Below are 21,462 nucleotides of genomic sequence, written 5' to 3' on the forward strand. Positions count from 1 at the left end.
CTAAAGCATAGTGGTTTGAGGCTTGCTGCCTTCTAATATATATGGACCTGCTCATTTTGAACTATTATCTACTGGGGACAGATAAAACAAAAAAACAAAAAAAAAAACTTGCAGTATTCAAAAGATTTAAGGTTGGGTTTTTTGTTTTTGTTTTTTTTTTTTTTCTTTCCCAGGTGCGTATTTCCTTTTTCCGTACTGTTTTACTACCTAAGATGATCTGCTGTGAGTTTTGTACATTTGTTTTGTATTGTGTCTGTTCTCGGTTTTGTAGAGACAATAGGTGCCTCAAGTTCTGTTTGATGTTAAAGGGGTGCATCTGAAAAACTACTCCCCAAAAAGGTACATTAAAAAGATGGTGACAGTAAAATGCTTGGTCCTTGGTTTAACGAGTCATAGTTCCACACAGCCATTATTTCAGTGAACTGTCCTTTGCACCTTGGAGAGTAAATGTCTCAACAATGTGAGTCAGACAATGCTGATCCTTACTTTTAGCCTGACCATATGTTTTTGCACCTCATAGCAGCACTTGCGATGTACTTCCTCGTCTCACAAGTTGTCACTTTTTTTTTTTTTTCCTCCTTTTTCCCCCCTCTCCCCCCCCCTCAGCAGCAATTTTGTAATGATGCATAGCTGGGCTGGCCGCAGCTTCAGCCTGCAAACAAGCAAATAATTCTGCTCACTTTTCTAGCTTATTTGCATTTGTATTTTCATACGCTGATTATTCATTGTGGTTATTTTTATTCATATGTTTTTCCATTCAAGGCAAGTCTAATCTAAATGCCTTAGTACTCGGCTTCTTGTCCATTGGCATCATTTGTTTTTACCACTTGATAGGGAGGGAAGTCATTTGGTTTCAGCTGGAAAGGAAAATGACAAGATTTTATCTTTTTATTTTTGTTATCTTGCACTGAAATGGGAAGTGAAAATTGATGTAGCATTTTCTGGATAAATATACTAATGAGGTCTTCCTTGTCTGGTGGTATTGCACTATTTCCAACGTTTCTGGGACAATCTGATCACAGCCTCTCTCTCTCTCTCTCTCTTCCCCCCCAAATTTCTCATCTGGCAACACCTAAACCTACAAGAAAAGTTTGCCATCACCTGGTGCCATACAGAATGTGCATATTTCACATAGTTTTCAGCTGCTCTCCTTTCTAGTTTGTAGTTGAATATTTTCAGGTGTGGTAATAGTTTGATGGGCTGTTACCCATATCTGAGAAAAAAAATCCAGCCCCCTAGTATTTTAAACTGTTCATGTGTGCAACAACCTCCATTGTCTATTTGCCAGGTGATTGCTAAACATGGGCACATTGCTGCAATCTAATTCCTGCAGCAATGAAGAAAATGGTGAAGAAGAGCCATCATGCTTTCAGGCCATTCTTGTGGCTTTACATTGTAGTGATGGTAAAAATATTTGAGCATATAATCACAGTTCTTTTTCAATGAAACCCACCCGTTTCCAAACTCGAAAGGATCCCCATAACCAAGAGAAGAGGAAAAAATCTTTGGAAGCAAAAGGAGGAAGAATGCTGTAAATGTATTTTCCTGTGTTTGAAAATGCAGTAGAGTGGAATATCATTGTGAATCATTCCAGTTCTTTAGTTGAATGGAAATAGACGTACATTTTGCTTTAGCAGGTGTTACCCAATTGACTGCCATCTAAACTTTTCGTGTTTGCCCTTGTTGCTAGTACAAAATTGTTGCAGGTGGAGAATCTTTTTCTTTTCCTTTCTCTATATATATATATATATATATATATATATATATATATATAGTATTTTTTCGCTTTTGATTTTGAATGTGTTGGACTTAACATACAATAAACTACTGATATCAGCACCATTAATATGTTTGTCCTGCTTACAGGTCATTCCATTTTTTTACCAGTTTTTACCTGACATAGAATATTGGAAGGAAACACATTAACCTCTGAGGTTCTCAACTGTGAAGTCTGTCTTATCAGAGAACTGAAGATGTGACTACTCAATGTGTTGAGTCAAGTGGCAAGAGACTTTTGTGCATTGCCTGATTTATTTTTACAAGAGTTAATTTATTTTATGAGTTTAGTTTTTGTTTTGTATTACAAAAGTGAATAACGAAACACTCTTGTTTCCTGGGGTATCTGTCCTAGAAAAGTATGTAAAAAATCTGGACTATTTTTTTTTTTTTTTTCTGTCTTGAGACATCCGTGATATTTACGTGTTTCCTTGTGTGTTTTTGAGCTGTACATGTTATACATCTATAAAATTTGGACTAATAGTATAAAAAAAAAATGAAAAGCACATACAGTTTAACACTTTCTGTTGCTTAGGCTTGGAAAACATCCTTAAGTGCATATTTAACTTGTAAGTCATTCATCAATTTAATGTGACATTAATTGGTCAAATTGTTTTATATAGCTGGAGTAAGGTGGAAAAGTCTGAATTCAAGTACTTGATAATGAAACTGTAGGCTTCATTGTTCTTCCTAATTTTCTATGATTCTTTGCATGGAATGACTAGGTACAGAGATGTGTATTCTCTGATATAAGAAAACTCTGTCTTGAATTTAATCTGCAGGTTAACGTTGCATTCATATTATTTAATGCATGATGAGCTGTCTCAATGGATATATATATATATATATGGTTTTTTATTATACAGTACAGGGACAAAGTTTGGACACACTTTTCTATTAATTTGAATGAGAAGGTGTGTCCAAACTTTGGGCCTGTACTGTATCTGGCTTGATGGTTTTCTCTCAAAAATCCAAAGAAATTATCTAGGAGAAAGGCAGATGTTGCAAAAGAAGACAGTGATTCCCACATGGTCTAAACCTGGTATCATCAGCAAGACCTTCAATCTAATGAGATATGACAGGTAAGTAGACCACAAATAGATGTGGGTTTCTGAAGTTTTTCGACATTGGGGTTTATCGACAGATTGAAAGCAGACTGGTACAGACTCCTGCCAAAGGACCATCAGTGACTGGAAGTTACATCCATAAAAGGCTCCAAGAAAATTAACAAAAATTCAGGATCATAACTAGAAGAATTCACAACAGAAAAAAAATGATAGGAATTTAGCTGTTAGGTTCTGTGGAATAATTCTGTAAGAGAAGCTCACATTTGTGCATATTTCGGGTGTTTGAGATTTGGATTTGTCAAGAAGTCAGCTGTCAGCTGTTGAATACTGTGAAAGAAGAAATACTCCTGCAGTTGGCTGTCAAAAGGTGTGCGGGGATGATTCTTGATTTTTTTATTTATTTTTTTAATTATTCACATTACAGGTTGGTTTCCAACCATAAACTTTTGAATCATTTATTGAATAATTGAATTCATGAATATTACAAACTTAATATCTATTTAAACCTATATAGTATATCTAATGACATTGATGAACAATGTAACACTTCTACATATACTGCATGACTTTGGAGAAGTAGTACACCAGGGCCAAATGACTTAGTGTTTCTTCTTGAAATATTGGTCATACTGCGACAACTAGCTGTAACACAACCACAAAGAAGCACAGCATGACAACAAAAAGATGCTAAAAGAGCACAAAAACAGACTAAGACAAAATCCCAACCACAAATATATGTAACTCTGCTGCGTTGCCTCTGTGTGTGTGAGCACTTGGCCGAAAATAACTTCTGTACTTTTACAATATTTCTCATTTTTGCATGATTATACTATCAATATTATGAAAATAAACGGGCCGTATTCTCCCTCCACAAATGCACTTGTATTATCTTTTGGAAACTGAATATTTTTTCTGTATTTTGTCTCTCTCTCTTCTGTTCTGAATGACTTTGTCCTTTCCCTTTAAATGAGCCCTCACTGACTCCTGATCAGCCACGTATCGCCACGTTTGCGCGCATGCGCAGATCAACCGCAGCGGTGTTCCGGGGTCGGCCAGTCAATGTACACAGTGTCAGAAAGATCGCCATTGTGTCCAGTTTTATTCTCTTTTCACATAACTATCAAGCTCGCCACGGAGAGGAGGAGTCTTTGTGTTTCTTTTCGGAGGATAGACGCTTTGAATACGGCAGCCAGAGGTCGTCTGTGAAGATGAACTTCTTCAGAGGAGTGATGGGCGGGCAGGCTGCCGGGTCGCAGCCGTCCGGAGCGGAGACGGTAGGAGACCTACCCGGCTAGCTGCGGCTGCTAGCTGCGTTTTACCCACTGTCCGGGTGACACACCAAGCTTCGCCACGACAAAAAAAGCTTTTCATGTTGAAGCTTGATTATTTGTTTTCTCGAAAATATGCCTAGGTTGATTAAGGTGCTGGGCTTTATCTTAGTGACAATTAGCAGGATTCACAGTTGCTAGTTAGCTAACGTAGCAGATCTGTCTCTCCGCAGCTGTGGGTCTTTCCACGTCTTATCCCCGGTGTCTTCGTGGTGGTGAAATTAGTGAGAAATACGAAAGAAACGCAGGATTGGAGAAACAATTAAGGATTGTAATGAGCATCAACTCTTTCAACTTTTATCCTAATTAATCCTTTCAACCATAAAGAAACCAAACATGTCCCCCCCAGTCGAGCATAATGATAATAATAAGTGGTAGGTAACAAGAATAGGAATAATAGGTTTAGGGTAACAACTTGTGATAATTTTCACTAATGGTTATTGCCCCATTATATACATAAAGGATAGAAAACTGAGACAATTTGCAGCGATATAAAATAAACACAGCTGCAAATCCTCAGTGTTGTACAGCTAAGAGATTGCTGGACTTTATTGTTTTAACCCACTGCCCTCTTCGTAAAGAGGTCAAAGCTCCAGTTACACAGATAGTGTAAAAACAAAACAGCAACCAAAAAAAAAAAAAACAACAACTTCACTGTCAGACTAATACGTTTCAGCTTGTGACCCTATTTCCGATGTAACCACTGTTACCCTGAAGAAAAGCAGCGTCCTGAAATTTGTTAGTCTGACAACTATGTTATTCTTCTTCGAACAAGGGTCGCTGAACTTTTAATATTATATGTAGTAATAATATTTAGCATTGAACTTTTGCTTTTGTCCAAGTACCTTGAAACAGAGGCAGAATGTGCGACAACTCTTTACTCTGATTCTTCTGTGTTCTCTCTTCTGTGTAACCCTTTCCCATCAGTGGTATTTAAATATGGGGATACCATGGTGTGTGTTAAGTCTTATCTAATATGGTATGTTTTTTTATGCTTCCTCTGGGGCTTTCAAATCAAAATCTTTCAAATGTATGAAATCTATTGTACCTGTAGTTTAAGACAATGTTATAACATCTGCAAACTTTCACCCTAAAAAACATAGAACTCTACATATAAACAATGCAGAAATGGGATTTTTTTAATTTTTTATTTATTTCTTTATTGACAGATCCAGAAGTTGTGTGACAGGGTAGCTTCCTCAACTCTGCTAGAAGACCGCAGAGATGCAGTCCGTGCACTGAAGTCCCTCTCTAAGGTAAAGTATCAGAGCATCATGAATACATGAAGCAGGTCCAGTAGACATACCCTCACCTGCTAGTTTATTATGTATATCCCGTGACTAATGAATGTTAATTCAACAGTTCTCTAATAAACCATTCCTTTATGAAAGTAATATAATATTATTGTGTTCTGTTTTCATTCTCACAGTTGTAGGAAGGTGTTATTAAAACTTCATGACAGCATTGCATCATTTTTGTCTAATTAACCAAAAGTTTAGTCACTGCATGGTGAAGTTGATAAGGATTTGTACAGAGCATCATTATTAATGCCCTGGCGTTCACGGCTTAAACCTTTTTTTTTTTTTTTTGTGTAGCTCTCAACAACAAAAGAGAAATCAATGCTAGAATTGAATTTAAAATTAATTAAAATATTCTTAACATTGGCATTGGATTTGAGCACATCGCCTCTCAGTTCTGCTCACTTTCAATTTCCTCACTGGCTGCCTCATCAACCATGCATGATGAGTTTATCAGGCATGAATAAAGGGTTTAGGAAGCAAAGGGTTGCACATTAACAGGCAAGGATGTCAGAGCTGGTCAGAACCACAGTGATAGATCTGTAGATTTCCTGTGTGTTAGAGGAAAGGCACTATAACGTTTGCTGTGGTTATTTATGTGGACAACCCTTAATTTTGTAAGTATAATTAAAATGTAACTAAGACAAAAATCTCCCTGGCCCAAATGTGCTACAAACTAAAAAAAAAATGTTAAGTTCATCTCAGATTTCAGAATTTTTATGCTTAATCTGTCTCCTATTGTCATATTTGATTTAATATTCTTTACAATGTTCTTATAATTGTGTTGCTATTACTTTGCATTTATTTGCATTGTTTTTGAAAGATGTTACAAAATAGATTTTCCGTGTCTTCATCTGTTGTAGAAATATCGCATGGAAGTTGGCACGCAGGCGATGGATCACTTGATTAACATACTACAAACTGACAGGTTAAGTTCATGTAAAATACTTTTGCCCACATTTTTGCAAGGAATTTGTACCTATCACATGCTTTTGTCTCCCGCCCCTTCCCTTAAGATCTATTGACAATGTGTTCTGTTAAGATTCTGATTCCTATCACGCATTGAATAGGTCTGACTCTGAAATCCTGGGATATGCTTTGGATACACTCTACAACATCATCTGCAATGATGAGGAGGAAGAGCAAGGTATTAAACCCTCCCACAACAGTTTGAAATGACGAAATTCACCTTAAATTGAATGAATGAATCTACTGCAAATGTAAATATCCATCTAAACTGAACCATTATTCTGTTTGCATGTGTAAAATGATTTCAGTTGATGCTGACTTGACATCAGTCAGTTACCACCCCCTTTTCTATACACTGATAATAAATGTGTCATGTAGAGGTTCTCATTTCTGTTTTCTCTTCCATGTTTTAACCCTACAGATGATTCAGAAGGTAAAAGTCTTTGTCTGTGCATGTTGCCAACCCCCCTCCCCAACTAGCAGCAAGCAGCACTCACAAATCATAGGTTCTTCTTGATTGGAATGTAAAGGTGTACAGCATTTTGCTTGTTGACACTGGCATGTCTTCATGAGAATTAAGGCAGCTCATTTTCTACATCTCTTGAGAGTGGTTGAATGAATGCTGGCTTTCAGGTGAAGCTTTATATTTCTTTTTCCTCCCCCTGCCCTCACAGACGCAGTAACTCCTCTCCCTGTCTCAGGGAAGCATAAGAATGTGTCTGTGCCTGGTCAGTACTGAAACTAAAACGTACAGTAGTTAAGAGTAGAAATAAAAAAACTAACTCAACTGAAATGAACAGTAAAGTGGTAAAGATAGTTGGGTTTTAACAGGAATGCTTCACTAATCACATGCTCCACCTTCTGTTTCTCAATCAGTGACCCTTTTTGTTGCTTTACGTTTTAAAACCTGACCTCCTTTTACATGTGTGTGCTCAAATTATGTGTTTAATTTATTAGTTTTGTTTTTTTTTATGAAGTGACTTCAGGATGTGGAAGTTCACTTAAATGGCCAAAAAACATATTTTGTCATCTTTCTATAAATGTATGTAATGCAGATTGGTTATTTCATTCACACAAGGCATGTAGTCAGTGGATTATTTACAGTCACAGACTTTTTATATAAATTATATAGTGAATATGTTGGTTAACAGTTTGCTCCCCCAGCACGCACAGCATCAGCTTTCTTTATTCTTAGTCATGCTTTTGGTGCACCTTATAAAAAAAAAAGTCTAATATTTACTCTCCCTTTAGATCTGTTTTCATTTAAGCCAAATTGGGGGGGAAATAGTTCCTTTGTTAGTTGCTAAATGCGACACCATGCTCACCAGATTGTTGCTGTCTTGTTCTGTCTTCTGTTTTATTCAGGGCAGGTACACTATCGGATCATTATTATTGAAACTAGCTCCTACCTCTTGTAACTGAGAGAGAGAGACAAAAATCACCAACCCAAAGCAATGTGCCAAAAAAGATTTCTATAGCACTGTGAAAATTGGTAATACATCTGTGTGAGTTTCATAGTATCCATCATAGTTTTGGGGGTTGAAGTAGAAATATTAAACTCAGTTTATGGGAAAAAAATCTTTCGCTGGAAAAAAACCTGACTAGAAGTTTTACAGATTAGTGAAGTAATTTCAGTTGTTCTAAAGTTATTATTTGGGAATATGGAGATGAATAAATCTGAAACTATCTGCACAGCTTGATAATATGACAGGTGAAAAATAAAATGTGTTTTTTAGTTTGTTTTGGGGTTGTTTTTTTTTGTTTGTTTTTGTTTGTTGTAACAGAGCCTGAGGGAGGAAATATCCCTGTCTAACTAAAACTCTCATTACATCCCAAATCATCCCATATTAAACATTCTTCCGTGTCAAACTTTTTATCCTTCTGTCACCCTCCCTTCCAATCTTCACTGTGTGTCACCCCCGTTCCCCCTAGTGGGTGTGTTCACAAGTATCACCCTGAGCGTGTGGATTGAACACATCAACATTGTTGAAGCCTCATTATTGAAAAGCAAGAAAATCACACCATCTTGTGTGTGAGATCATCTCTTCTGTGAGACGTTCTCTATCCAATAATGACTGCTTTCTACCTCAGGCTGAATACTATGAACAAACTAGCTGGTCTCCATTACTAGAAAGATGTCTCCGGCTGTAGTGCTTATTCCTCCTGATTTCAGCTTCTGCTCTGCTTTCACAGATGAGAATGCCCAGAAGCAGGCAGATGATCTGGGTGCCCAGTTTACTGACAAGTTCATCCAGGACCCTGAGCATGTGACTCTTCTACTCACTCTGTTGGAAGTACTGAACTGTTTCAGCTCTTATTGCAAGACATCTGTATTTCTGCATTTATCCAAAAATGTAGTCCAATTAATGTGTCTATGTGATTTTTAGGAGTTTGATTTCCATGTGCGTTGGCCCGGGGTGAAGCTGTTGACTGCTCTCCTCAAGAACCAAGGTGTCCAGGTCCAAGGGGTCATTCTGGTCAGCCCGATGGGTGAGTTTATCCTTGCTGTATTTGAAACTTATCCAATTTTTATATCTGCGTTTTTCTTTTTCTTGATCTTACTATACCCTTGAGAAACTTTTCCCTCTCTTCATAGGTGTTTCGAGATTGATGGATTTACTGGCAGATTCCAGAGAAGTAATTCGCAATGATGTGAGTACTTCTCAGTTTTAGCTTCTATCTTGTACGAAAGCATAAATGAAAGCATGTGAAATTTAGTGTTCTGATTGATACATCATGATAGTTAAATAAAGAAGTAAAATCCCAATAAGTAAACTTCAGGGAGATGCGTGACAACATCTTTTCCAATGTCCAACAGGGCTTGCTGTTGCTTCAGCAGTTGACTAAAGGGAACGCTGCCATTCAGAAAATTGTGGCATTTGAGAATGCATTTGAGCGTCTCCTAGATATCATTACAGAGGAGGGCAGCAGCGATGGGGGTAAAAAAAAACAAAAACAGTTGTGGATAAACCAATATGAGATTATTGTATGTCTTTCGATTTACATCCTGATCTGACCTGTCCTCCCTCATGCCTGCAGGTATTGTGGTGGAGGACTGTTTGCTGTTGCTGCTCAACCTGTTAAAAAACAACAGCTCCAACCAGAATTTCTTCAAAGAGGGCTCTTACATCCAGAGAATGAAGCCTTGGTTCGAGGTTGGTGACGATAACTCTGGCTGGTCTGCACAAAAGGTCACCAACCTCCACCTCATGCTGCAGGTAACCCAGAATAGTCATGTTAAATGGTTGCTTATCTCTCTGCATCATCAATCCATCATGCTCATGAGCATTTTGTTCCTAATCCTAGCTGGTGCGGGTTATGGTATCACCTGTAAACTCTCCTGGGGCTACAGCCAGTTGCCAGAAGTCCATGTACCAGTGTGGACTTCTCCAGCAGTTGTGCACCATCCTCATGGCCACCGGGGTACCTGCTGACATCCTCACTGAGGTGAGCATGATAATAAACCCAAACATAGAGAGCAGGGCTGCTTGCCTTAAAGCAAACTGTGTTCAAACTTGTGATCTGACCACTGTCTTTCAGACCATCAACACTGTATCAGAGGTTATTAGGGGCTCACAGGTCAACCAGGACTACTTTGCTTCTGTCAATGCTCCTTCAAACCCACCAAGGTAAGGCAACCACTAAACCAACATATTACATTTCCATATATTAAATAACCCTAACCCTAACCACCCATGTGAACAGAAATCCGGCCGATTCCCTGACTACCTCACTGATCTGTTTTATTCATCTCTCCATAGACCAGCCATTGTAGTCCTGCTCATGTCCATGGTAAATGAGAGACAACCATTTGTGCTTCGCTGTGCAGTCCTCTACTGTTTCCAATGTTTCCTCTACAAAAACCAGAAAGGGCAGGGGGAAATAGTGGCAACACTGCTGCCCTCCACCATCGATGGTCAGTTGCATTGAGATCAGAACTCCATAATTGCCTTTGCTATAACTTTTTAGGGTTTGTATAAGATGTTCACATAACAGACAATATATTAAACACAGCAATTGCAATTAAAGTTTTGCTTCCACTAATAATAGTCCTAGCGCTCTGACAAGGAAAATGAAATTAAATTAATAGTTTGCAGTTCCCCTAACTTGTCGGTGAGGTTTACCTTCTTTGGTTGTTTTCAGGATTAGGCCTGGACCTCCATGACAGTTAGCATTTCTGAACAGTACCTGTTGCATCAGTCTTTGCACATGATTACAGTCATGCTTGACTGTTGTATATTCTGAATGATTATCTTAGCTTTATGTATGTGAAGTCATTAGTTTAGTGACTCACCCAATTTATTTTTTCACAGCCAACTCCATCTCAGCGGGCCAGCTGCTGTGCGGAGGCCTGTTCTCAGCAGACTCTCTGTCCAACTGGTGTGCTGCTGTGGCCTTGGCTCATGCCCTGCAGGACAACCTCACCCAGAAGGAGCAGCTGCTGAGGGTTCAACTTGCCACCAGCTTGGGCAAACCCCCTGTGTCTCTGCTACAGCAGTGCACTAACATCCTCTCCCAGGTAGGACATGAAAAATTATGCTGCTCGGCTGATGGGTCATATCTATTTGGGTAACAATGGTTTTTGAAAACATACTCAAGTGTCAACAACAGTGAACAGAATGGTGTCACATTATTGTGGTTTTGCAGGGAGATAAGATCATCCGGCGGGTGAGTAAACAGTGTGTATTGTGTTTGTGTGTGTGTGTTTATGTGTGTGGGCCGCACTTATCCGGAATACTTTGGCTTAGTATCTGTAGTAGGGGTCTTGATGGCCCACGTGTTGGGGGATCCTGCTTCCCTTTAACTCTTAACTACCCCTCCTTTTTCTGATGTACAGATATTACCCAGTTCTTCTTTATCAGGTTGATACACAGGTGCACTTAACCCCACAGATCTGAAAGCTCTAGTTGCTCATGCAGTGTTCACTGGTGGAGTGTGGGGAAGTACACAAGTAAACATCCAAGAAAAGCTCTGAGAATACATTCTTATAGCTGTGATCTTTGACTGTTATGCTCCAAATAGTGATTTGTCTGTTCACCAAGTGCTCTCTCCAGCAACTTTGGTACCTTTTCCTCACCTGTATTTCCGTACTTACCAATATACTTACACCTTACCAACTTAAGAGACTACATTAGTTTCCACTGTGGGCTCATATGCCACTAAAACAGGTTTTTGATTGTTAGTGTTAAGATGAAGTTTGATTTATTTAGCCAGGAGAGGACAACTCTCCATGATTCTCCTGGAAGTTTCTCAGTTTAAATCTCTGTTTTCATGCATTTCTTGGAGTTTACAAATTTTCTGTTTTTCTTCCAATATGAGTGTATGACAACCTGTTAAAATGTATGAATTTACAGTATGTACACCTTCTGAGACAAAATTCTCTGCTAGTGGGCATGTCAGTAATAATTAAACTGGATTCTTGCTCTGTACCAGGTTTCTGCTGGTTGAGGAGGGGTTTATGCTCCTTCTGAACTGTTAGTCGGAGGGCCAGATATCTTGTATATCTTCAGAACTTGCCTGTCTCCACACCTCTTGGACCTTGTATATGGTGGGGCAGCCAATCACCTTCTAAATTTTACAGTCCAATACTGACACTCTGTTGTCTGTATTAAACCGATCTTGGGATTCAGGGGGTCCAGGTGGCTGAGCAGTATTAACTGCCTCTGATTTAACTCAGGATTCAGGGAGTAGACCCTCTTTCTCAGGTGCTACTAACGATGAGAGGCCCAGAGTGAGTTAGGGTGATACTTCAAACGTGGTTACGGTTTATTAAGATGTTCAACTCGACTCTGCATTGCATGGAAGGAACGTTGTGTGTTGTAGGTGCTTTTGCAGAGAAAAGCAGTTAGGATATCAATCCATGTGCATCTGATAGCTCTGCTCTATAAAGCAATGTGTAGCGGAAAGGTCATGACATCAGAGTAAATTACCTGAATAGATTTTCTGTATTTATTTAAATATGAAGTGGGACTTTACAATATATGATGGAATGCGGTGACGCTTTTTACCATTAATTTACAAATATATTCCAGTAGTTTGTATAGTGCACTTGGCTATGATATAGTTTTGATGCTATTTCAATTCAGTATTCAATCCTAATATAAATGAACAAACACATGTATTTCCTGTTCTTGTTGACTGTCTTCTAATCTTCTAATCTATGTATTGTTTTGTCATTGAAATCATGACAGAACTCAAGGCAGCCAAGAAGGTGCCTCCTACTAAAAATGGTCAGGGTTTTAGTAATTAGTAACAGAATGACTGATGTGGTATCAGGAGAGGTGTGTGTTTTCACTGGGATGTTATTTCATGGAAGGCGAGTGTTTTGTTTCCTTACCTGTGGACATGAACCTAGAAGGGAAATGATTTGAAACAAATACACTACTAGTTTAAAGCAGCAGAAATAGTTTTCCCTCTCTGGTTCACATGTTTGAGCAGGTTGTTTGACACTGAACTGTTGCATAATTTAGCAAACATCCAACTTGGAAGAGACCAGTCGGACAAGGGCAGCACATTCTTGCGATCGATAAGTATGTAGTCATGTGATTCAGTTTGTGAGGTTAGTTTATTGTGCTCATGTTGTGTCTTTTAAAACTCACTGGAATGGTGGGTTTACAGTTTATAGGAGGAACATAATTTCCATAGTTTTAGACACAGTCACCAACTCAGACGCAAAGATGGGATATATGTTTGCTCAATTAATACTTGTCGTCATTTTCCTTTCTTTTTGTTTTCCTCTGCATTTTTGCTTTACGTCAAATTTGGAGACAAAATCTGAAAAGGTGACTTTGTAAGTTTTTGCTGTATGGAATGCTGCTGAAAGTTTTTACACACACTTTCATTTCTCTGAGCTCCATATTTTCAGTTTTGCCATTATTTATTTCACTAAAAAGAGGTGTGCGCTTAATAAAGCATGTTGTGCATTAAGTGTTAATGCACCAGCTTATCAGAGGCTACAGTGTAGAGAGTAAAGATTCTCCTCATCCCTGCACCGTGCTTTATTCTGTACTGATTTTTCAATTTTCATTCCAACTCCATGAAAATCATCCTCTCTGTTGATGGATTAGACAAAACTGGTTTCCTATAGAAAAATATATATTGGAAGTCAACTTTTATGTAGAGGAAGAACATCCAGGTTGAGTTCTGTTGTAGATAATTTAGATCACACTTGTATTAAAGTTGTTTTCATGGGTATGCATGATCACTTTTATATATCTTTTAAAAAATCTATTATAATTTTTTAAGTTAAATTTTCTTCATCAAAAGCACATTAAATGGCTGTTGCTTTGCATGTGTTGATAAAATGTAATTTATGATTTAAGAGCTTCAGAAGGAAAATTGCAGGTCACACAGTATTAGAAAATTGTGAACTAAAAGAATACCTGATGGTTGATTGTAAAAGTAATGTTTCTTTAGACAAGCATCAGGCGTTGATTTCATGTTTTAGAACTGCATGCTCTAAGGAATGAAAACTTGTTTAAATATATTGAATTATATAATTGGTCTTATTAACGACTAATGCTTGATGTGGTTGAGTTGCTTCAGATTAACGTGGAGTGATTTAGTTTGTCTATGCTTTGTTTTTATTTGCATCTGGAAGAGAAGGAAATTGGGCTTTTCAGAAACGATTCTCAGTTTTGTGTGAGAAAAATCAACTATGTTGCTATTTCATCAGCTCCTTGCTTTTTGTTTTTAGGATTTAAAACATTGGCACTTATTTTGTTGGGTTTCTTTATTGTCTTGCTCCACACTCAAAAAGCTGATTATAACATGTTTTTTAAAGAAACAATAAAAACTGATGTTTAATCAATGTCCCAATCTATATGTAATCTATAAGTCTATGACAAGAATTCACATAACAAATGATCAACATTAATAACTATTCTTTAACTGATTATGAATGTTGGCTGCGATCTACATAATCCCTCACACCAAATATCTGGTTCTAAATTGTTTACAAGATGTTTAAATGCCGCTTGTATATTACATATCTGGTCTTTATAGGGCACTCATTTCAAATGAATATGTTGTCATCTCTGTTTATGTTGTGCTCCACAGGGCAGTAAAGTCCAGACGAGGGTGGGCCTCCTAATGCTACTGTGTACTTGGATCAGCAACTGTCCAATTGCTGTCACACACTTTCTACACAATCAGGAAAATGTTCCCTTTGTATCCTTTTAGTAGCTCACAATTGCATGTCGGCCCCTTTCTGAAGTTTAACAAATTCAGGTATTTTGGTACCAACAACTAGATCCATCAGGAGCCCATTCCTAATTGAAATGCACATTGTATTCAAGTGTGGAATGAATCCTTGACTTAGCGCCTCCTGTAGCTAACAGCTCAGATCTCGGAGAACCTAGGAGAGGATGAAAGGCTGGTTCAGGGCCTCTGTGCACTGCTTCTCGGCATTTGCATCTATTACAATGACAACTCACTGGAAAACTACACCAAGTAGGCATCTTTGAGTTCACAGATTTAGCTTTGCTACTGAGACTCCAAGGTAGATTTTGAATACATGCACCTATTTATATATACATACGCAAGTAGTTTTGTAAGTTTAAAAACCAATATCTTCACTGTTAGTTGATCTGATTACTCCCCTATTCATGACCATATATTAGATCCAGAATTGGTATATTTTAAGAGTATTTTAATCAATATGTACTGCTGTGGCTTAGGTAGTCAAACGAGTTGTCTCTTAAACATGGATAATGCTTCAGCTTAATGTACTATGGTTTTAGTGATAGTGACAGTGGGAAATAACTTTTTTGAGTTACTTCTTTTTTTATCTGAAATACACAAGGTGTCATCTTAAGATCAACAGTTTCATTTTCCTTGTTGATATAGAGAGCCTTCATAAGCCCTTTGCACTAGAGCTATTTTAAAGGCAGAGATGGATCACAAATATTGATTTGCACTTAAAACCCATTTATTGTGCAATTAATGTGCATATTTAGTATGTTTACATTTATAGATGCTTATACACAGATTTAAAGAGAGGTAATCGGGCTTCTTCTGTTAACCAGAGAGTCCTAAATGCCTTAACTGAAGAAAACTGTTGTCATCTAACTTAACTTCTAATATATACTGTTTAAGACTCCTGACTTGCTGTCCCATCTTTCATCCTCAGAGAGAAGCTAAAGCAGCTAATTGAGAAGCGCATTGGAAAGGAAAACTTTGTCGAGAAACTCGGTTTCATCACCAAACATGAGCTGTACTCAAGGGCAGCCCAGAAACCACAGCCCGTCTTCCCTTCTCCAGAGCAGATGCTATTTGACCACGAGTTCACCAAGCTGGTCAAAGAGCTGGAAGGTCAGTTAGAGATGTCTTCCAGTTATCTGTTATAATAGATGCAGTTTTTCATGAAGTTTTAAGAATGTGTTTTCTCTCCACACTAACCAGGTATAATCACAAAAGCAGTTCACAAATCTAGTGAGGAAGAGAAAAAGGAAGAGGAAGTGAAGAAGACTCTAGAGCAACACGACAACATTGTAACTCAATACAAAGAGCTGATCAGAGAACAGGTAAAACTGACTCATACATTTGTAGACATGCAAACAGCGAAACATACATTTCATTTCATTTGCATTTGATGTACTGTGCTGTTGACTGTTTAACTTGAACTATGTGATCTTCAGGACGCTCACATCCAGGAGCTCAAAGAGCAGGTGTTGTCTATGACATCTCAGAACGAACAGATGCAGGTTACAATCACTCAGCAGCTGTCACAGATCCAGCAGCATAAAGACCAGTACAACATCCTTAAACTAAAATTAGGTGGGTGCACGTCATAGCTGCTTGTGTAATTCTTCGAGAAGGTTAGAAATGAAGAAGTTGCATATTTCTGTGATGTTAATTGGAAAAAGGTTTTTAGAGAAATTTCATGCTCCTAACTACTAACTCTTCGTTTACGGACTAAATAAACAGAATATAGCATGTTAATGAGTTTAAGGAGTACTGAACACTCCGTTTTTAAGCTGTGTAGAAAGTCTGCTTTTATTACAACAAATAAGCACTTGTTATAAGCCCACAGTCCAGGTATATTATGTAAACCATTTGTTAGGAAATGAAAAGCATTGGATGGAAAACAAATTTATTCAGCTATGTGCATTAATTCATAAGACAATATATCACACAAGAGCAAATAGCAATTTTATTCTGAATCAAAATTTAAATGTATCTTAAGAAAATCATTCACGAGTTTGCCTAAATTCGTGACTTGTATGTGATTATTTACATAACTTGGTATTAGTTGCTGCTTTTGTTCTGTACTCATGTATTCATAAATTATAACAGTCAATAGAGACGTAACATCCACATTCAAGCCATAGTTCAGTTTTCAAACAGAACTATGTCACTCGTCTGACTTGGTTATGTCTGTGTGTGGTTGTGACCACAGGGAAGGACACACAGAGTCAGTCTAACAGCCAGGCTGATGGCTCTCAGGTGAATGGGCTCCAGACTGAAGAGCTGACTCAGCTCAAAGACGAGTTGGAGGAGCTGCGCAAGCAACACACACTACTTAAGACACAACTGGGTGACAAAGACGCACTTATTGATACCCTGGTTAGTGACGTTTGTGAGCTTCAAGTGGAGGTAGAAAACAGTCTTCACAGCTTGGTGACACACTAGGTAGTGTTTCCCAATCAGCAGCTGGTCTCTGCTCAGGCACAACGGGTTGATTGATTGGTAGACAAACTGTCATCCATGCTTACTTTATTACACAATTTCTATTTTGTTTTGTCGTGGCTTTATTTTAGAAGGACAGACTTTTAGTTAGAGATGTGTTGCACTAAACTTCAGACAGACAAGTACCTGTAACTCCAAATTCTACTTGAACAAATTAATAAAACCAAACTTCAAACCAAAATATAGGTTTTTACAAGTGCTTTGCCTAGAACAACAAGTTTGGCTTTGTCAAATGTTGTTGGTTATAAAGTAGAGCTGCAATTAATTATTTATGCAGCATTTTGTTAATACATTAAGTGTTGAAGTTAGCTCTCAAGCAGAAAAAACAAGCATTTACTGATTTGCATCTTTTCACTGATGGAAACTGATGGGACATTTTTCACAATTTTCTGGCACAAATATAAACAGCAATTAATCACCAGGAAGCAAATAAACTGATAACTAAACATAATGAGTTAATAGCATTCCCATTCAGAATGTTGCTTTTCACTCACTACAGTATTTGGAGTTAAAACCCATCACATTGAAAATTTTTTCACTGTATGTGTCTGTAGAGGTCAGAGCCAACACAGACAACAGAGGGTTCAGCAAGAGGAACAGAAAACACAGAATTACTCAAGGTGGGATTCATTATCACAAGTCACTTTTCCCTAGTTGAATCTATTGCCTATTGAATCTTTCAGTGTTGTTTCTGATATTAACATTTGAATGTTAATATCTATTAAATCTAAAGTACACCTCTTATTTCAGAAAGTGAACTGATACATAGCTTTTTGGGTTGAATTTCTTGCAGGAGCTGGAGGCTTTGAGGGGTCAGATTCAGTCCCAGTCAACAGAAATTAACCATCTTAAGACAGAGAGACAGGAACTGCTCGGAAGAGCTGAGGCTGGGGTAATTTTTAATATTGTTGAGGAAAATATCACATTTGTGCAAAACATAGAATTTTTCCTAACAGACGGTAAATAAATTAACCTTTTTGTCTGGTTTCTCTCAGTCTTCAGACGGGGTCCCCAGCAGCAACAGCCCAGTAGACTTTGCCAAGATAGCGGAACTTGAGAGCAGACTTGCAGCACAAACAACTGACATGGAGAGACTCAAGGTTTGAAGAATATTAGTGCAATAATATGTGTGCTCTGTCAAGCTATACTCTTTAGTTTAATTATTTTCAATGCAACAGCTGTCTAAAGTTTTTTGAGCCTTTCTCTCAGGTTCTGTTAGATTTATATATAATTGGGGGACAATGTATAGTACTATTTCAGTGAAGTCTTCAATTTATTTCAGTCCATTCTTTACCCCCTTATTTACTCCTCCATCTTCTCTTTTTCATTGATTCAGGAGGAGACAAAAAGGTCGTTGGAGAGTCGGGCAGACCTGGAGCAGCAGCTGGCGTCAGCCACCAGCACAGTGGCCATCCTGCAGACTGAGAAGGCAAAGCTGCAGACAGAGGTTCAAGAGTCCAAGAAGGAGCAGGACGACCTGCTGATGCTCTTGGCAGATCAGGATCAGAAAATCCACAGCCTCAAACAGAAACTGAAAAACCTGGGAGAGACGGTAGAGAAATGATAAACATTATGTTGTTCAAAACTCATCAAGAGACTGAGTTAAAATTTTTAATGTCATGTTTGTTAAAAAAAATAGATTGATAAATTATGAAACATACAGAGGAGAAAATAATATTTAATATTTATTTAATATTTCAATTCAAACAACCTGAATTTTTTTTAACTGTATTGCCACATCAGATTGGGATATTTTTGTAGTTTGTTCTTGTGAACAAATTCTAAGAAAACCTTTTCTTGACAAACATTTTTCTGCAACAAAAAATAACCCAAGCAAAAGCTTTATAAAGTAATCAAATGATAACATGAATTATATTAATTGTTGATGATTGTTGGTAAGACACCTGTGTGACAAAACTACTACTGTGTCTTAATTACAAAATTGGTAAATGATTTGGACTTAGTGCTGTTTGTAAAAGTTGTGTTGCTGTGAGAGTATGCTATAAAGTGCACTAGATTTCCTTAATGGATTTCACTAATCTGAATCATTAAGCAAGTTACCTGAGATGGTCGTTGGTGGTAGCAGAGATTTCATGAGCAGGAGGCTTTATAATAGAGGAATAACTGCTTGGATGTGTTTTGTCTGTTTGCTTTAGTTAGAATGTGACCCTTTCCTTGCAGGTGGAAGATGAGGACGATCTTGACGCAAGGGACCAAACAGACGACGATGATGAGGAGGAGGAGGAAGATGAGGACTAAAGGAAAAACACTGAAAGAAGAAAAGATGGAAATCTGTTTGCCAGCAGGCAAGAAAAGACTACAGAAAAACACGTAAGGAATTTCAAAATAAGACTGAAGAAGTTTCTTTATCCAGTTGCCATGCTGTCTTCAATTTTCTTTACCCCGGTCACATCACATGCATTTGTTGGTTATTTGGACATGTTTTTTGTTTAGGATAAGTTTATTCTGTTCAAAGATTCAGTTTTCATTGACAGCTAAAATATTTCATTACATCAGTGCATTCATCTCTGCTCTTCATTTTTACCATCAGTTTGTAATGGAATTTAACAGTTGTGTGGTTGTTGTAAAATAATGTCAGATAGTTTGGAATCACGCTTGGTTAATTTGAACACACACAAGAGTTGCCTGGAAAATTTAGGCAAGAGGATCTGAGATTTAGCTATGGTGACATTTATCATTATTCTCATTCATCACAAACATGCTGGTGAGATCCTCAGGCCGGCTTTTTCCCATCCAGCACTCCTAACTGACAACGCATCAGAATCACCCACACGTTGCTGTGCTGCATCCCGAATTCATCCACATGCACCCCCCCACCCCCCCAATAAGTTCAGTGTTACAGCGTTTCAACATTCAGAGTTGTTCCTTTTTGTCAACAAAACCTAACTGCTCTATAATATGCTGCAAAACACTGAGGAGAAAAAAAGATGTAAAGACAAAAAAGGTATTTTTGCAACTTTTTGTCCCGTACTGGCATCCAGCTTCTGTATGATATTGTGTAACTTATCAATTTATGAGCCACATTAAAATGAATAAAGAATCTATCAGTCTGTATGCCTGTATAGAGAAATAATTGTAGATAAATAAAAATTTTACTAAATCGACAAAGAGACCTTTGTATTTATCTTTTCAGGTTTATATTTCACATTTGGCTGAATGAATCGAAAAAGATCCATTTTCATATCCAGAAATGTACAATGCCTACGGTAAAGTGGGTTGAACTGTTTTCTCACCTTATATTCTGGAGTCCCAAACCTGGGACCTTTCTGGGAGTTTGCATCTTTGACCTGTACTTGAATGGGTTCCCCCCAAGTACTCTGGCTTATTCCACCTGTCCCTTAAGTTAATATGTGCAGTAATGGACAGATTTGAAGGGATAGAAGAATAAGGGGAAACAATACGAGTTGAATTTGAAGTTTTGTTATGTCATATTTATTGATATTGATATCGATATCTGTGCTCCTGACTTAACTGTTCCTGAAAGGCACAAATCTGACTCCCAATTGTGCACATGTGGAGGCGGCCTACACAAACTCCAGTCCTACTTGACCAAACAGATCAACTATTTGACCACAGAGTTAGCAGGTGTCAAGGACACTGATGCGGCTTTCGTGGGGGTTTTCTTTTTAAACCATAACTCAAAAATAATTTTGTGTGCTATATTTCCACAAAAAACATGGTGTCTCCTGCATGTATTAATTATTTTTCCGTTTATTATTAATCAGGTTAGAAATCTGTAGCTAATCCAGAAAGAAATCGTACAAGTGGAAGATTTGAGATCATACAGTGAGTTTGATGGTTGTTTTTTTCTGTGAGCTCAGCTTCTAAAGTTTAGAGAGCTGCACCGCTAAGCTTTAGGGACTGTTATGTCCCTCATGAATCTCCTTCTTTAAATAGGAATGGAAAGTCTAACTGCAAGAGTCATGCAACATTACACTAAATGTCACCAAAATGACATAATTGGTGGGCTGGTGAGTCCTGTAAAAAATCAAGGAACTCGCTATCTCACCTCAGAGCTTTCATGATCTTAGGGCCTTGTAATGGCTGAGTTTCAACACTGGGGGGCAACAGGTTTTCAAATAAAGACGAGCTCTTGTCTAGAAACCAGTTTGGCCATTTGTTTCACTGTATTTAATTCTGATAAGTTTTTACCCAGCAGGCATTTTGTTCAAGCATCTCCTCCTGTGCTGCCTGAGGGCTGAGGATCATAAAAAGGAAAAGCTCCATCCAGCCAGGACATCAGGCAGCAGATGAGCACTTTACCTGCACACACACACACACACACACAGTTTAAATCGCATGGAATCTATGCAA

The 21,462-nt window shown here is 38.0% G+C and overlaps 1 protein-coding gene across 5 annotated transcripts; it reads left to right on the forward strand.

Moving 5' to 3' along the window:
• The first annotated feature begins 3,884 nt into the window (after positions 1-3,884).
• On the forward strand, positions 3,885-20,247 carry uso1 (USO1 vesicle transport factor). Of its 5 annotated transcripts, XM_029507565.1 has the most exons (27): positions 3,885-4,117; positions 5,341-5,427; positions 6,333-6,397; positions 6,540-6,616; positions 6,860-6,871; positions 7,113-7,166; positions 8,632-8,732; positions 8,826-8,928; positions 9,035-9,090; positions 9,257-9,377; positions 9,478-9,656; positions 9,745-9,885; positions 9,979-10,067; positions 10,200-10,354; positions 10,752-10,957; positions 11,086-11,106; positions 14,497-14,607; positions 14,771-14,889; positions 15,569-15,750; positions 15,841-15,962; positions 16,077-16,215; positions 16,838-17,004; positions 17,682-17,747; positions 17,921-18,019; positions 18,123-18,227; positions 18,464-18,679; positions 19,309-20,247. In XM_029507565.1, the coding sequence occupies exons 1-27, from the start codon at positions 4,052-4,054 to the stop codon at positions 19,384-19,386; spliced, it is 2,937 nt and encodes a 978-aa protein (XP_029363425.1). In that variant the 5' UTR covers positions 3,885-4,051; the 3' UTR covers positions 19,387-20,247. The 5 variants fall into 5 exon arrangements, with proteins under 5 accessions (XP_029363425.1, XP_029363433.1, XP_029363443.1 ...); XM_029507573.1 differs by lacking the exon at positions 11,086-11,106; XM_029507583.1 differs by lacking the exon at positions 7,113-7,166.
• Positions 20,248-21,462: the final 1,215 nt, after the last annotated feature.

Source organism: Echeneis naucrates, chromosome 1 (assembly GCF_900963305.1).
Source record: "Echeneis naucrates chromosome 1, fEcheNa1.1, whole genome shotgun sequence".
Lineage (NCBI taxonomy): Eukaryota > Metazoa > Chordata > Actinopteri > Carangiformes > Echeneidae > Echeneis > Echeneis naucrates.

Excerpts from the sequence above, each read along its gene's own strand:
- uso1 (XM_029507565.1), top strand. The coding sequence starts at position 4,052 with ATGAACTTCTTCAGAGGAGTGATGGGCGGGCAGGCTGCCGGGTCGCAG. Across the intron at positions 7,167-8,631 it reads TAAGAATGTGTCTGTGCCTG|ATGAGAATGCCCAGAAGCAG; the intron begins GTCAGTACTGAA and ends CTGCTTTCACAG. Across the intron at positions 16,216-16,837 it reads CATCCTTAAACTAAAATTAG|GGAAGGACACACAGAGTCAG; the intron begins GTGGGTGCACGT and ends TTGTGACCACAG.